The sequence below is a fragment of the Lontra canadensis genome, unplaced genomic scaffold, assembly GCF_010015895.1.
Source record: "Lontra canadensis isolate GAN:19392208 unplaced genomic scaffold, GSC_riverotter_1.0 scaffold116, whole genome shotgun sequence".
Classification (NCBI taxonomy): Eukaryota; Metazoa; Chordata; class Mammalia; order Carnivora; family Mustelidae; genus Lontra; species Lontra canadensis.
This window is the reverse complement of record NW_022631110.1, coordinates 2,228,994-2,242,180: the sequence shown is the minus strand read 5'-3', so window position 1 is coordinate 2,242,180 and position 13,187 is coordinate 2,228,994. Positions and strand designations below refer to the sequence as shown.

The window sequence follows — 13,187 nt, the reverse complement described above, 5'->3', positions numbered from 1 at the left end:
GCTCAGGTCATGATCCCAGGATCCTGGGATCGAGCCCCGCATCAGGCTCTCTGCTCCGCGGGGAACCTGCTTCCTCCTCTCTCTCTGCCTGCCTCTCTGCCTACTTGAGATCTCTCTCTCTGTCAAATAAATAAATAAAATATTAAAAAAAAACAACAACTCATCTCACCAACTCTTTCCCCTGTCTTTCTCCCCAAAAGTAACCATAATCTTAGAGTTAGATGAATCATTCCCATACATATTTTATGCTTTTGCTACCTATATTGATAGATCTATAAATAATATATATTATCATTCTATAGTTGTTTTAATGTACATAAGTGGGGATATATAGTATGTATCCTTTTGAAAATTTTATTTTATAGATTTTATTTATTTATTTGACAGACAGAGATCACAAGTAGGCGGAGAGGCAGGCAGAGAGAGAAGGGGAAGCAGGCTCCTCACTGAGCAGAGAGCCCGATGCGAGGCTCGATCCCAGGACCCTGGGAGGGGAAGGCAGGGGCTTTAACCCACTGAGCCACCCAGGCGCCCCCCTTTTGCAAATTTTTATCACTCAACATTATGTTTTTGAGATCTTGCTCATGGATTTTAACTGCTGATTGGTATCCCACTGACTAAATAAAGTAGTTTATTCTTCTATTCTGATATAATTTTTTATTCTGAGATTTTATTATTTGGGGGCACTCTTCTGGAAATTAGTAACCTAAAGTAAATATGTCTGCTAGCCAAAGGTATTGATTTTACGAAGAAACTGTTGTTTGATGCTCTCTGATGAGCGTTCAGTATCGCTTAAGGGGTCTTTAGAGAGTGCTTTACATGGAGACAGTTAGTGGCTGGCAAATTTGCAATTAGTGCACAACCTTACTCCTATGCTCTCCCACCCATTTCTGCATATCACAGAACTGTAAAGTCTTAGCGATAGGAAGAACGTTACACATCCTCCAAGACAACCTTTCCCCCAGAGCAGGAATTTGATCTCAGCTTTGACATAGTTGCCTCCCCTCAGCTCGAACACTTCTACTGATGGCAATCCAGTACATTTTTAAAATTTTTGTTTGTATTTATTTAAGTTTTCATTTAAATTGTGGTTAGTTAAAATAGAGTGTAATATTAGTTTCAGGTGTACAATGTAGTGATTTGACACTTCCGTACATCACCTGGCGGTCATCAGGACAAGTGCCCTCATTCATCCCCATCACCTGTCTCACCCATCCCCTACCCACCCACCTCCCCTCTGGTAATCATCTCTGTGCTCTATAGTTAAGAGTCTGTTTCTTTGTTTGCCTCTCTCTCTCTTTCCATCTGTTCATTTTTTTTTTTGTTTATTACATTCCACATATGAGTAGAATTCATCTTTCTTGGACTGACTTATTTTGCTTAGCATAATACTTCCCAAGTCTTTTCATGTCCTTGCAAATTGCAAGGTTTTCTTCTTCTTCTTTTTAAAAAGATTTTATTTATTTATTTGACACTGAGAGAGAGAGAGATCACATGTAAGCAGAGAAACAGGCAGAAAGAGAGGAGGAAGCAGGCTCCCCGCTGAGCAGAGAGCCCAATGCGGGGCTCGATCCCAAGACCCTGAGATCATGACCCAAGCCAAATGCAGTGGCTCAACCCTCTGAGCCACCCAGGCACCCCACGTTTTATTCTTTTTATAACTGAGTAATATTCCAATGTACATATATCTACCACCCCTTCTTTACCAGTTCATCAGTTGATGGACATGTGTGCTGGTTTCATAATTTGGCTGTTGTAGATAATGCTGCTGTGAATATCGGGGGGCATGTATCCCTTTGAAAATATTCAGTAGGACAGTTGCTGGATCATAGCGCAGTTCTATTTTTAACTTTTTTTTTTTAATTTAGTTTCTTTTCAGTGTAACAGAATTCACTGTTTATGCACCACACCCAGTGCTCCATGCAATACGTGCCCTCCATAATACCCACCACCTGGCTCACCCAACCTCCCACCCCCCCGCCCCTTCAAAACCCTCAGGTTGTTTTTCAGAGTCCATAGTCTCTCATGGTTCACCTCCCCTTCCAATTTCCCTCAACTCCCTTCTCCTTTCCATCTCCCCATGTCCTCTGTGTTATTTCTTATGCTCCACAAATAAGTGAAACCATATGATAATTGACTCTCTCTGCTTGACTTATTTCAAAAATTTTTGAGGAAACTCCATGTTGTCTTCCAGGGTGGCTGAACGAATTTGCATGCCCACCAATGGTGGAGGAGGGTTCCTCTTTCTCCGCATCCTTGCCAGTACCTGTTATTTCTTGTGTTGTTGATTTTAGCCTTTCTGATAGGTGTGAAGTGACACCTCATTGTAGTTTTGATTTGCATTTCCCTGATGATGAGTGGCATTGAGTATCTTTTCATGTGTTTGTTGGCCATCTGGATGTCTTCTTTGCAGAAATGGCTACTCATGTCTTCTGTTCATTTTTTAATTGGATTATTCAATTTTTTGGGTGTTGAGTTTTATAAATTCTTTATATATTTTGGATTCTAACACTTTAATCAGATATGTCATTTGCAAATATCTTCTCCCATTCCATAGGTTGCCTTTTAGTTTAGTTTGATTGTTTCCTCCGCTGTGCAGAAGCTTTTTATCTTAATGAAGTCCCAATAGTTTACTTTTGCTTGTGTTTCCCTTGCCTCAGGAGACATGTCTAGAAAAATATTACTATGGCTGATGTTGAAGAGGTTACTGCCTGTGTTCTTCTTTAGGATTTTTATGGTTTCACGTCTCACATTTAGGTCTTTCTTCCATTTTGAATTTATTTTTGTGTATGGTATAAGAAAGTGGCCCACTTTCATTCTTTTGCATGTAGTTTGTCCAGTTTTCCCAACACCATTTGTTGAAGAGACTTTCTTTTTCCCATTGCATATTCTTTCCTCCTTTGGTGAAGATGATTTAACCATATAATTGTGGGTTTATTTCTGGGTTTTCTATTCTGTTCTCTAGAGCTATGTGTCTATTTTTGTGCCAGTACCATACTGTTTTGATCACTAGAGCTTTATAATATAACTTGAAGTACAGAATTGTGATGCTTTCAGGTTTGCTTTTCTTTTTCAAGTTTATTTTGGCTATTTGGAGTCTTTTTGTGGTTCCCTACTAATTTTAGGATTGTTTGTTTTAGCTCTGTGAAAAATGCTATTTTTTTAAAGAGAATTTTATTTATTTATTTGACAGAGAGAGATCACAAGTAGGCAGAGAAGCAGGCAGAGTGAGAGAGAGGAGGAGGTAGGCTCCCTGCTGAGCAGAGAGCCCAACGTGGGGCTCAATCCCTGGTCCCTGAGATCATGACCTGAGCTGAAGGCAGAGGCCTTAACCCACTGAGCCACCCAGGTGCCCCAATGCTGTTGGTATTTTGATAGGGATTACATTAAATGTGTAGATTGCTTTGGGTGGTATAGACATTTTAACAATATTTGTTCTTCTGAGCCAAGAGCATGGAATATCCTTCCATGTGTTTGTGTCATCTTCAGTTTCTTTCATCAGTGTTTTATAATTTTCAGAGTACAAGTCTTTCACCTCTTTGGTTAGGTTTATTCCCAGGTATCTTAGAGGTTTTGGTGCAGTTGTAAGTGGGATTGACTTCTCTTTCTGCTGTTTCATTATTGGTGTATAGCAATACAACAGATTTCTGCACGTTGATTTTGTATTCTGCAACTTTACTGGATTCGTGTTATCAGTTCTAGCAATTTTTTGCTGGAATCTTTTGGGTTTTCTATATAGAGTATCATGTCATCGGGAAATAGTGAAAGTTTTACTTCCTCCTTGCTGATTTGGATGCCTTTTATTTCTTTTTATTGTCCAATTGTTGTGGCTGGGACTTCCAGTACTGGTGAGGGGTGCCTGGCTGACTTCAGCTGGAAGAGCATGCAACTCTTAATCTTGGGGTTGTGAGTTCAAGCCCCACATTGGGTATAGAAATTACTAAAAAAAATAAATAAACTTATCTGTCAAAAGCTTTTTCGGCATCTTTTGAAATGGTCATATGGTTCTTATTCTTTCTTTTATTAATATGGCATATTATGTTGATTGATTTGGGAATATTGAACCACCCTTGCGACCCAGGAATAAATCCCACTTGACTGAGGTGAATGAGTCTTTTAATGTACTGTTGGATTCGGTTTGCTCGTACTTTATTGAGAATTTTTGCATCCAGGTTCATTGGGAATATTGGCCTGTAGTTCTCTTTTTTAGTGGAGTCTTTATCTGCTTTTGGTTTCAGGTAATGTTGGTCTCATAGAATTTGGAAGTTTCCCTTCCTTTTCTATTTTTTGGAATAGTTGGAGAAGAATAGGTATTAACTCTTTAAATATGTGGTAGCATTGACCTGTGATGTCATCTGGTCCTGGATTTTTGTTTATTGGGAGATTTTTTTATTACTGATTATTATTTTTTTCTTTTTGCTGGTTATCCGGCTGTTCAAGTTTTCTATTTCTCCTTGTTTTGGTTTTGGTAGTTTATATGTTTCTAGGAATTTATCCATTTCTTCCAGGTTGTCTAATTTTTTGGAATATGTTTTTTTAAAAATATTCTTTTATGATAGTTTATATTTCCGTGATGTTGGTTGTTATTTCTTTCTCTGATTTGTGGTTTTATTTATTTGGGTCATTTCTCTTTCCTTTTTGTTAAGTCTGGCTAGAGGTTTATCAATTTTATTACTTTTTTCAAAGAATCAGCTCCTGACTTCATTGATCTGTTCTTTTTTTTTTTTAGTTTCTATATCATTTATTTCTGCTCTAATATTTGTTATTTCCTTCCTTATGTTGGCTTTAGGCTTTGTTTGTTCTTTTTCTATTTCCTTTAGGTGTAAGATTAGGTTGCATATTGGAGACTTTCCTTGCTTCTTGAGGTAGGTCTGTCTTGCTGTAAACTTACCTCTTAAAACTGCTTTTGCTGCATTCCAGAAGTTTTGGACAATTGTGTTTTCATTTTCATTTGTTTCCATGTATTTTTTAATTTCTTCTTTGAGTTCCTGGTTGACCCATTCATTATTTAGAAGCATGTTTTTTTTTATCCTCCATGTATTTATGGTCTTTATAGATTTTTCTTGTGGTCGACTTCTAGTTTCATAGCATTGTGGTTAGAAAACGTGCATGGTATGCTCTCAGTCTTTTTGCGTTTGTTAAGGCCTGATTTGTGATCTAATATGTGATCTATTCTGGAGAATGTCCCGTGTGCACTTGAAAAGAATGTGTGTTCTGTTGCTTTAGGATGGGATGTTCTGAATAGATCTGTTATGTCTATCTGGTCCAGTGTGTCACTCAAAGCCATTGTTTCCTTGTTGATTTTCTGCTTAAATGATCTGTCCCATTGATATAAGTGGGATGTTAAAGTCCCCTATTATTATTGTATTATTATCAATGAGTTCCTTTATGTTTGTTATTGTTTTATATATTTGGTGCTCCCATGTTGGCTGCATAAGTATTTACAATTATTGGATTGTGCCCTTTGTTGTGAAATAGTGCCCTTCCTCATCTCTTATTAGTCTTTGGTTTAAAAATCTAGTTTGTCTGATGTACTATTGCTACTCTGGTTTTTTTTAATGTCCATTTGGGTGATACATGTTTCTCTATCCACTCACTTTCAATCTGCAGGTGTCTTTAGGTCTAAATGAGTCTCTTGCAGGCAGCATAGACATGGGTCTTTTTTATTTATCCGTTCTGACGCCCTATGTCTTTGGATTGGAGCATTTAGTCCATTTACATTCAGAGTGATTACTGATAGATATGTATTCAGTGCCATTGTCTTACTCGTTTTGTTATTGTTTCTGGAGATTTTCTCTGATCCTTTCTTGTCTTTGTCACTTCTTCCAGCCTACAGTTCAGTGTATCAAGCCTGTTTCCAATTTCGTTTATTGCATTCTTCATTTCTGACTGATTCTTTTTTTAACTCTTTTATCTCTGTGGTAAGGGTCTCCCTGACGCCGTCCATTCTTTCCTCTAGCCCAGTGAGTAGCCTTATGATTGTTGCTTTAAATTCTCCATCAGGCGTGTTACTTAGATCTCTCTCACTTAGATGTCTGGCTGTGGCCTTATCTTGCTTTTTCATTTGGGATGAATTCCTCCGCCTTGGCATTTTGTCGGGCTCTGTCTTCTTCTCTGTGTTAGAAAAGCCAGTTATGTTTCCTGCTTCTGAGAGTACGGCTTTATGAAGAAGAGGTCATGTTGCGCCCAGGGCCTGGCAATTCAGGGAGTGTCTCTGCTGGGTGCCCCATGCACTCTGCTGTTGTGTTTTGGCTGCTTTGTCCATCTGCAGAAGCTCTCCTTGCTTGCGGTGCAGTGTTTGGTTTTTGGCCAGAATGTGGTCAGTTTTAAGTAGGTGTGCTATAATCTGCTTGTGAAATGAGACCTGATGCTACTTCCATTAGAACTGAAGGCCCACAGAACTCTCTGGTCGGGAGACGTGGTGTGGGCAGGGACTTCTGGTCTTCTTGGAAGGGGTCCACCCGGCTGGGACTGAGGCAAGCTTGACCGAGAAGGGCAGTCCTGTCAGAGTGGGGTGGGGTGGGGCTTGGTGTAAGCAAGTTAGGCAGCCAGCGTCCTCCCTCGGCTGTTTCGCACAGGTGGCTCTGTGTTTCTGCTGAGGGGTGGGGGAGGGAAATGGAGCCCCAGCCAGCTCCTTTGTTCCCAGAGAGCCATCTCTGGGAACGCTGCCTCTCACCAAGAAGAGAGTCATCTTCTCCCTGTGTGCCCCAGGCAGTCTTCAAATCACTGTTTCCACACCCTGTGGGAGTTTGCCTGCCTTCTTGGCAGGAGCAGGGCAGTGCCCTCTGGGCTCTATCCCAGTCAAGCCTACTGACCTTTGAAACTCCAGGCTTTAGGGGTGCCTGGGTGGCTCAGTGGGTTGAAGCCTCTGCCTTCGGCTCGGGTCGTGATCCCAGGGTCCTGGGATCGAGCCCCGCATCAGGCTCTCTGCTCCTTGGGGAGCCTGCTTTCTCCTCTCTCTCTCTGCCTGCCTCTCTGCCTGCTTGTGATCTCTGTCTGTCAAATAAATAAATAAAATCTTAAAAAAAAAAAAACAACTCCAGGCTTTAATCACTGCTGCCCATTGCAAGAACTCAGGAAACTGAGTGGGTCTTGTTCTTCTTGTGCATCATTCCCCTGTGTGCTTCTCTCTTTCTCCCTTTCTCTTTCTCTCTCTCCTCTGCATGGCTCCCCCACCCCATAGCACCTGCCACCCATTTCTCCCCTAAACCATATCCCCACACTTCCTACCTTCTTCCACATGGCCTCTTTTCTTCCATCAGTTGTGGGGTTTGTTCCGTCAGACTTCAGGTTGATTTCTGGGGTATTTAGGATGATTTGATGGCTGTCTAGTTGTGTTCATGGGGTGACAGAAGTCTTGGGTCCTCCTACTCCATCACCATATTCTCTCCCCTCCAGCAACCCAAGACATTTTAAAGGAGCTCTAATTCATGAGAAGGTTTTTCCTCCAAGTGACTTAAAATTTACTTCCCTGCATGTAATACACATCTGTTCAACTTATCCCTTCCAGAGCTAACTAGGGTGGATCCAATTACTTTTCACATGATAGGCCTTCAAGTATGTAGAGAGAGCTATTACTTCCTGCTGGAGCATTGAGAGAGAGTAAATACACCCTCTCTCCCCACTTTCAAGTTTGGAACCAAACGAGAGAGAACCACTAGAATCTGGCAGGAGGAGATAAAAATATCAGCTCATACATGCCCAGTTTCCCCAAACATCCCAACTTGGAGATCCCTCTACATGGAAGCATGAGAATTTGAGAAAATAAGTGTAATTCACAACTTTTCCCCACTAAGTCTCACACTTTTACAGGTAAATATCTCCATTTCCTTCAGGAACTCCTCATAGAAATATTTGCCTAATCTTTCATGATCTGATTCAGTGACTGACTTCAGATGTTCTCAAGCTAACCCAGAATACAATAATACTGTTACCTATTAGGCTGTTAATGCAGTCTAAAATGACACTTGCCATTTTAATTTTTAAATTTTATTTTTTTGGTAAACATGCTGTCTCTGCAAATTGTTCCTGCCAAGTCATGCTTTCTCCTCTTCCTTCCTTTCCCTTCCCTGTCTCTCTCCCTTTCTTCTTCCTTCCTTTCTATGTATATACGTGTTGTAACATGTATTCATTTTATTATTATTATTTTTACCTTTTGAACCCCCTTCACCCATTTCTTCCTCTCCCTACCTCCTGCCTCTGGCAACTACCTGTCTGTTTTCTGTATCTTATTGTTGTTTTAGATTCCACACATAAGTGAAATCATAGGGTATCTGTCCTTCTCTGTCTGGCTTATTTTCACTTCGTCTATTGTCCTCAGGGTCCATCCGTGTTGTCCCAAGGGGCAAGATTTCATTATTTTTTTATGGCCGAATAATATTCCAGTGTGTGTGTATTTGTGTATGTGTATACATCGCAGTTTCTTTATTCATTCATCCGTCATGGATACTTGGACACTTACTTTGTTTCCATGTCCTGGCTATGTAGATAATGCTACAGTGTATGTGCTGCTAAAGCGAGCACTAGATAATGCTACAGTGATCACGGTGGGTGCTTATATCTTTTAGAGTTAGTATTTTTGTTTTCTTTGGATAAATACTCAGAGGCGGACTTGCTGGATTGTATGGTAGTTGTATTTTTAATTTGTTGAGGAACTTCCATTACTTTTTTTTATAGTGGTCACACCAGTTTACATTCCCATCAACAGTGCACGAGGGTTCCCTTTACTCCACATCTTCTCCCATACTTGGTTTTTTTTGATAATAGCCATTCTGACAGGGGTGAGGTGATCTCTCATTGTGGTTGGGATTTGCATTTCCCTGATGGTTAATGATGTTTAGCATCTTTTCAAATACCTGTTGGCCATCTCTCTGTCTTCCTAGGGGAAACATCTATTCAGATCTTTTGCCCATATTTTAAGTCATGTGGTTGGTTTTTTTGCTGTTGAGTTGTAGGAGTTATTTTTATATTTTGGATATTAACCCCTCATCAGATACACGATTTGCAGATATTTTCTCCCATTCAGTGGATCCTGCCTTTTCATTTTGTTGATGGCTTCCTTTGCTGTGCAGAAGCTTTTTAGTTTAATGTAGTCTCACTGGTTTATTTTTGCTTTTGTTTTTTTTTTTTTTTTTGGTGTCAGATTAAAAAAAAATCATTGCCAAGACCAATGTCAATGTTAATGCAGACTAAAATGGCACTTGCCATTTTTAATTTTACGGTCACCTAAGACCCCTAGATCTTTTTTTCTATATACTGATGTTTATCTAGTACTTATGTTGTTAGTGTTTGGGCTATTCCTGTTTATACTGTTAGTATTTTTTTTTATATAAGTGTAGGATTTTATGTTTATTCCCTTTCATTTTATCCTGTTAGTGTAGAGCAGCATTCCCCAAACTATGTTTCTTTCTTTTTTAAGGTTTTATTTATTTATTTGTCAGAGAGAGAGAGAGAGAGAGAGCAAGAGCGAACAGGCAAGCATAAGCAAGGGGAACAGGTAGAGGAAGAAGCAGGTTCCCCACAGAGCAAGGAGCCTGATGCGGGGCTCGATCTGAGGACCTTGGGATCATGACCAGAGCCAAAGGCAGACACTCATTGACTAAGCCACCCAAGCATCCCCCAAACAATATTTCTTAAAAACACCTGAATGTTAATGGGCGCTTCATGAATAAGGTGCTTTTTATAGTCAAATGGCTAGGGAAGCTCTTGATTGGGCACCCCCAGGGCCTTACCCTGTAGATCTATTTCACCTGACTGTTTTGAAACATGTTTTCAATGCCTTTAGCTCTGAAGCCCACCCAGATCTCCATAGTGCTGAACTTCAGTTGTTTTCTGCATTGCCACCTTCCTCATTTATATTCCCAACTCACGCATCTGATTCTGTCACCTTTGAATCAGCGGGTCTCTTTACTGCAGGATTTTTCAGTGGGAACCACCTCTGGAGTGTAGCGTTGCTCGTTTGCACAACCAGGATCTTTTCCCCGGGAAACTTCTTCGTGAATAGTATTACAGAGAACACTTTCGGGGAAACACTAACCACTTTAGGAGCTTTGTGGGTGCTTGTATTTCTCTTCCAGTCTCTTAGTTATTGTTAATAACAATGTCTGGCAGCAAAATAATAAAATAAAAATTAAAAAAAATAAAGATGTCTGGCAACATAAAAAACCACTCCCTGATACTGAATCCAGGGACATACCACTGAAATCCTCCTTCTAGGCTACCCATTGATGTAGTAAGTAGTCCTTTGAGTATAAAAGCTTTTTAACTGTCACCTGCCTTGCTAAAAATTTTGGATCTATGCTGTGTTCATGACATTCTCCTGATTTCCCAACTTTTTAATCTTATTGAAAAACAAGTGATCCCTGATATGAGGAAGTTGAGAGGCAACGTGGGGGGTTTGGGGGTAGGAAAAGAGTAAATGAAACAAGATGGGATCCGGAGGGAGACAAACCATAAGAGCCTCTTAATCTCACAAAACAAACTGAGGGTTGCTGGGGGAAGGCGGTTAGGGAGAGGGGGGTGTGGATATGGACATTGGGGAGGGTATGTGCTATGGTGAGAGCTGTGAAGTGTGTAAACCTGGCAATTCACAGACCTGTACCCCTGGGGCTAATAACAGATTGTATGTTAATAAAAAATTATATTAAAAAAAGAAAAACAAGTGAAATTAATGTAGTCAGCTAATGCCGGCCTGTAGTGCTCAACAGATCCTTTCCTAAGGCCTCAAAGGCACTTTGGAAGTTACCTAAAAAAATATCTGAGGACAGTTCTGCTCTCTGGTTAAAAACATCTCTCTTCTCCTGCCTGCCTCTCTGCCTACTTGTGACCTCTGTCTGTCAATTAAATAAATAAAATCTTTTAAAAAAACCCATCTCTCTTCTCTACCTTTCCCTTTGTCTGTCCACCCACTTTCTCTAAGCGTTGAGCCATGTTGCTCTGTAGCCTTCCCTTATAGACATTTTCCTCTAACTGCAAGTTGGAGAGACTCCTTCTTTCTCGTGGGAGATAAATCAAGCAGTACCAAAATATTTAGCAGTTACGGCTTCTTGCCTCTCAAAGTATAAAAGACATTGCAGCCTCTTGTGTGTTACAAAGCCTTAGCAGGTCTTGATACAATGAATAACATGCACGTTTGATAAATTCAAGAATAAGAAAAGTTTACGTCGGGTACTGAAGGCCGGAGAGGACTTCCATTCTGGTTACGTGGCAAGGTCATGGGATATTGTTACTTTACTGTGATTTAAGAATGGTGCTTTTCCCTATTATCCTTTTAGATGAAAAGATTTGTTCAGCTCATTTAATAATAGTTATACTCCATGAGTTTTAATTAAAGTTTTAATGACCGTTTTGTAGTCACCACAATAGAACAGAGGTTGAATAAATTCATTTGTCTGAGAAGTGCTTTCTAAGTAACTTATGTTTTCGGGTTTTACCACCAGAATTTCTTCAAGACATCTACCCGACTTGCAGTCTCTCGGAAACCGGATACGACTGGAAGTTGTGCGTGACAGCTATCAATAGCTCCATCCGTAGTCTTCGCTATGACCTCAAGAAGTCTACATCCAAACCGTAGTGGCTTCCGCAACAACTCCTCCAGCAGAGCCAGAGCCAAGAGATAACTGACTCAACTACTTGAATGCCAGCCACCCTACATTCTTTTTTTTTTTTTTAAACACTGTTGTATCATCCTGTAAGTTTCTCAAGTTGTCATTCCAAAATTAGCTTGTGGTAGCGGGAGTTCTGCATTCACAACTGAGGAAATATCTGATGTTCTTTCTCTGCCCACATAGCAGACAAAATTGCATTCGGAAGATGTATAATGTTTCATCTTGTGAACGAAGTGATGGGCAGTACTCTGCTAAGAACCTCTGATTAAGGGAATGGTAGTAAACTCCTAAAGGTCGTTTTCATTGCTGTTTCAAGGTCGAATGAGAATAGCATGCTTAGCTCTTACCGATAGGTGTGATCTGAGCATCAGGGACACGCATAGGTAGTGAGGTAGAGAGACGTAGTTGGTTGGATAGGCAAACCATGACGCCGGGTGTGGGAATTTGTAGGTACTGGACATTCAGTATTTGTCAAGTGGACCATCACTGCAGATCTGAGGTCTAAGCTCCACTGCTTCAGAAGGGAGGCACGGTTTACACATAACCAAGACACGCATTGGCTTTCTTGTATATCCACGAGCAGGGCATTCGTAGGATTGACATACTTTTGTTTGACCCAGACTTTCCAGGCATGAGACCTATGGTTTTTTGATTTACTTCTGGTAAGAACACCATCCTTTTATTTACCTCCTGATATTTTTATTATTTTATTTACCTCCTGATAATATTTTATCACAACAGTTTTCTAAAAGTCATCACAGAAAATCATGTCAGGAGGCTTTTTGTTTCTATTGAAGTAGTTCAAATTTAAGAATATATCACTATGAATAAAAAGAATCTGACCAGGTTCAGACACTGATTTTTTTTTTGTTATTGTTTCTGAAATGTCTGGGTAAAGGTTTAATATATTTACTGTGTTTTTCTGATTGATTCTAGTAGTTGAAGTGCATACAAATTTGAATCTTACATATTTAAATGAAAATATTGATCAGAAATTCAATTAGAAAAAAGTGATCTTGAAGGATATTGGCAGGAATATTGGCAAATGAAAAAAATAATTCCATTTTGCTTATGAGTAGGATTTTATGTTTAGCTTAAGCACTTTAAAGTTCTTGAATGTTTTAGCTATAGAAAATACTGTATAATTTCATTGTTTTGTGTTTAAGAAACATTTTGTCAGAGAAAAGAGAAATGTTTGTTAGTGATAATGTCATCTCAACTTTTAGTATGGAACAATTCTCAGTTATATTCGCTTTTATTGCATTCTTAGGTATTGTTCAAAAAAACAGTTTTTTTCCTTGTGAGAGTTCAGTCTTTAGTTATGCACATTTGCTTATGACCCATGGATTTTCTTGTCTAGTGGACATTAATTAACTTTGTCTTTTGATAAGGCAAAGAAGAAATTCAATAAAAAGTAATAAGTTGGTCCAAGTAATTTGTGTGAAAGTTGACAAGTCTTGTTATTTTTATGACTCATAAAGTAGTTTAGGATGGCCTTATATGGTCCATGTGTAGAATAGATACAATTTCTCAAATGATATATTTTTTGAAAATTAAATTCAGTTTTTAGAGTATGTTAGT

At 39.5% G+C, this 13,187-nt stretch overlaps 1 protein-coding gene across 1 annotated transcript in view; it reads left to right on the top strand.

Moving 5' to 3' along the window:
- The window catches only part of BEND2 (BEN domain containing 2), a 66,803-nt gene extending 55,231 nt beyond the window's left edge, over positions 1–11,572 (top strand). The window contains exon 20 of the mRNA XM_032840840.1: positions 11,439–11,572. Coding sequence (XP_032696731.1) covers positions 11,439–11,572 — 134 coding nt within the window. The remainder of the gene's footprint in view (positions 1–11,438) is intronic.
- Positions 11,573–13,187: the final 1,615 nt, after the last annotated feature.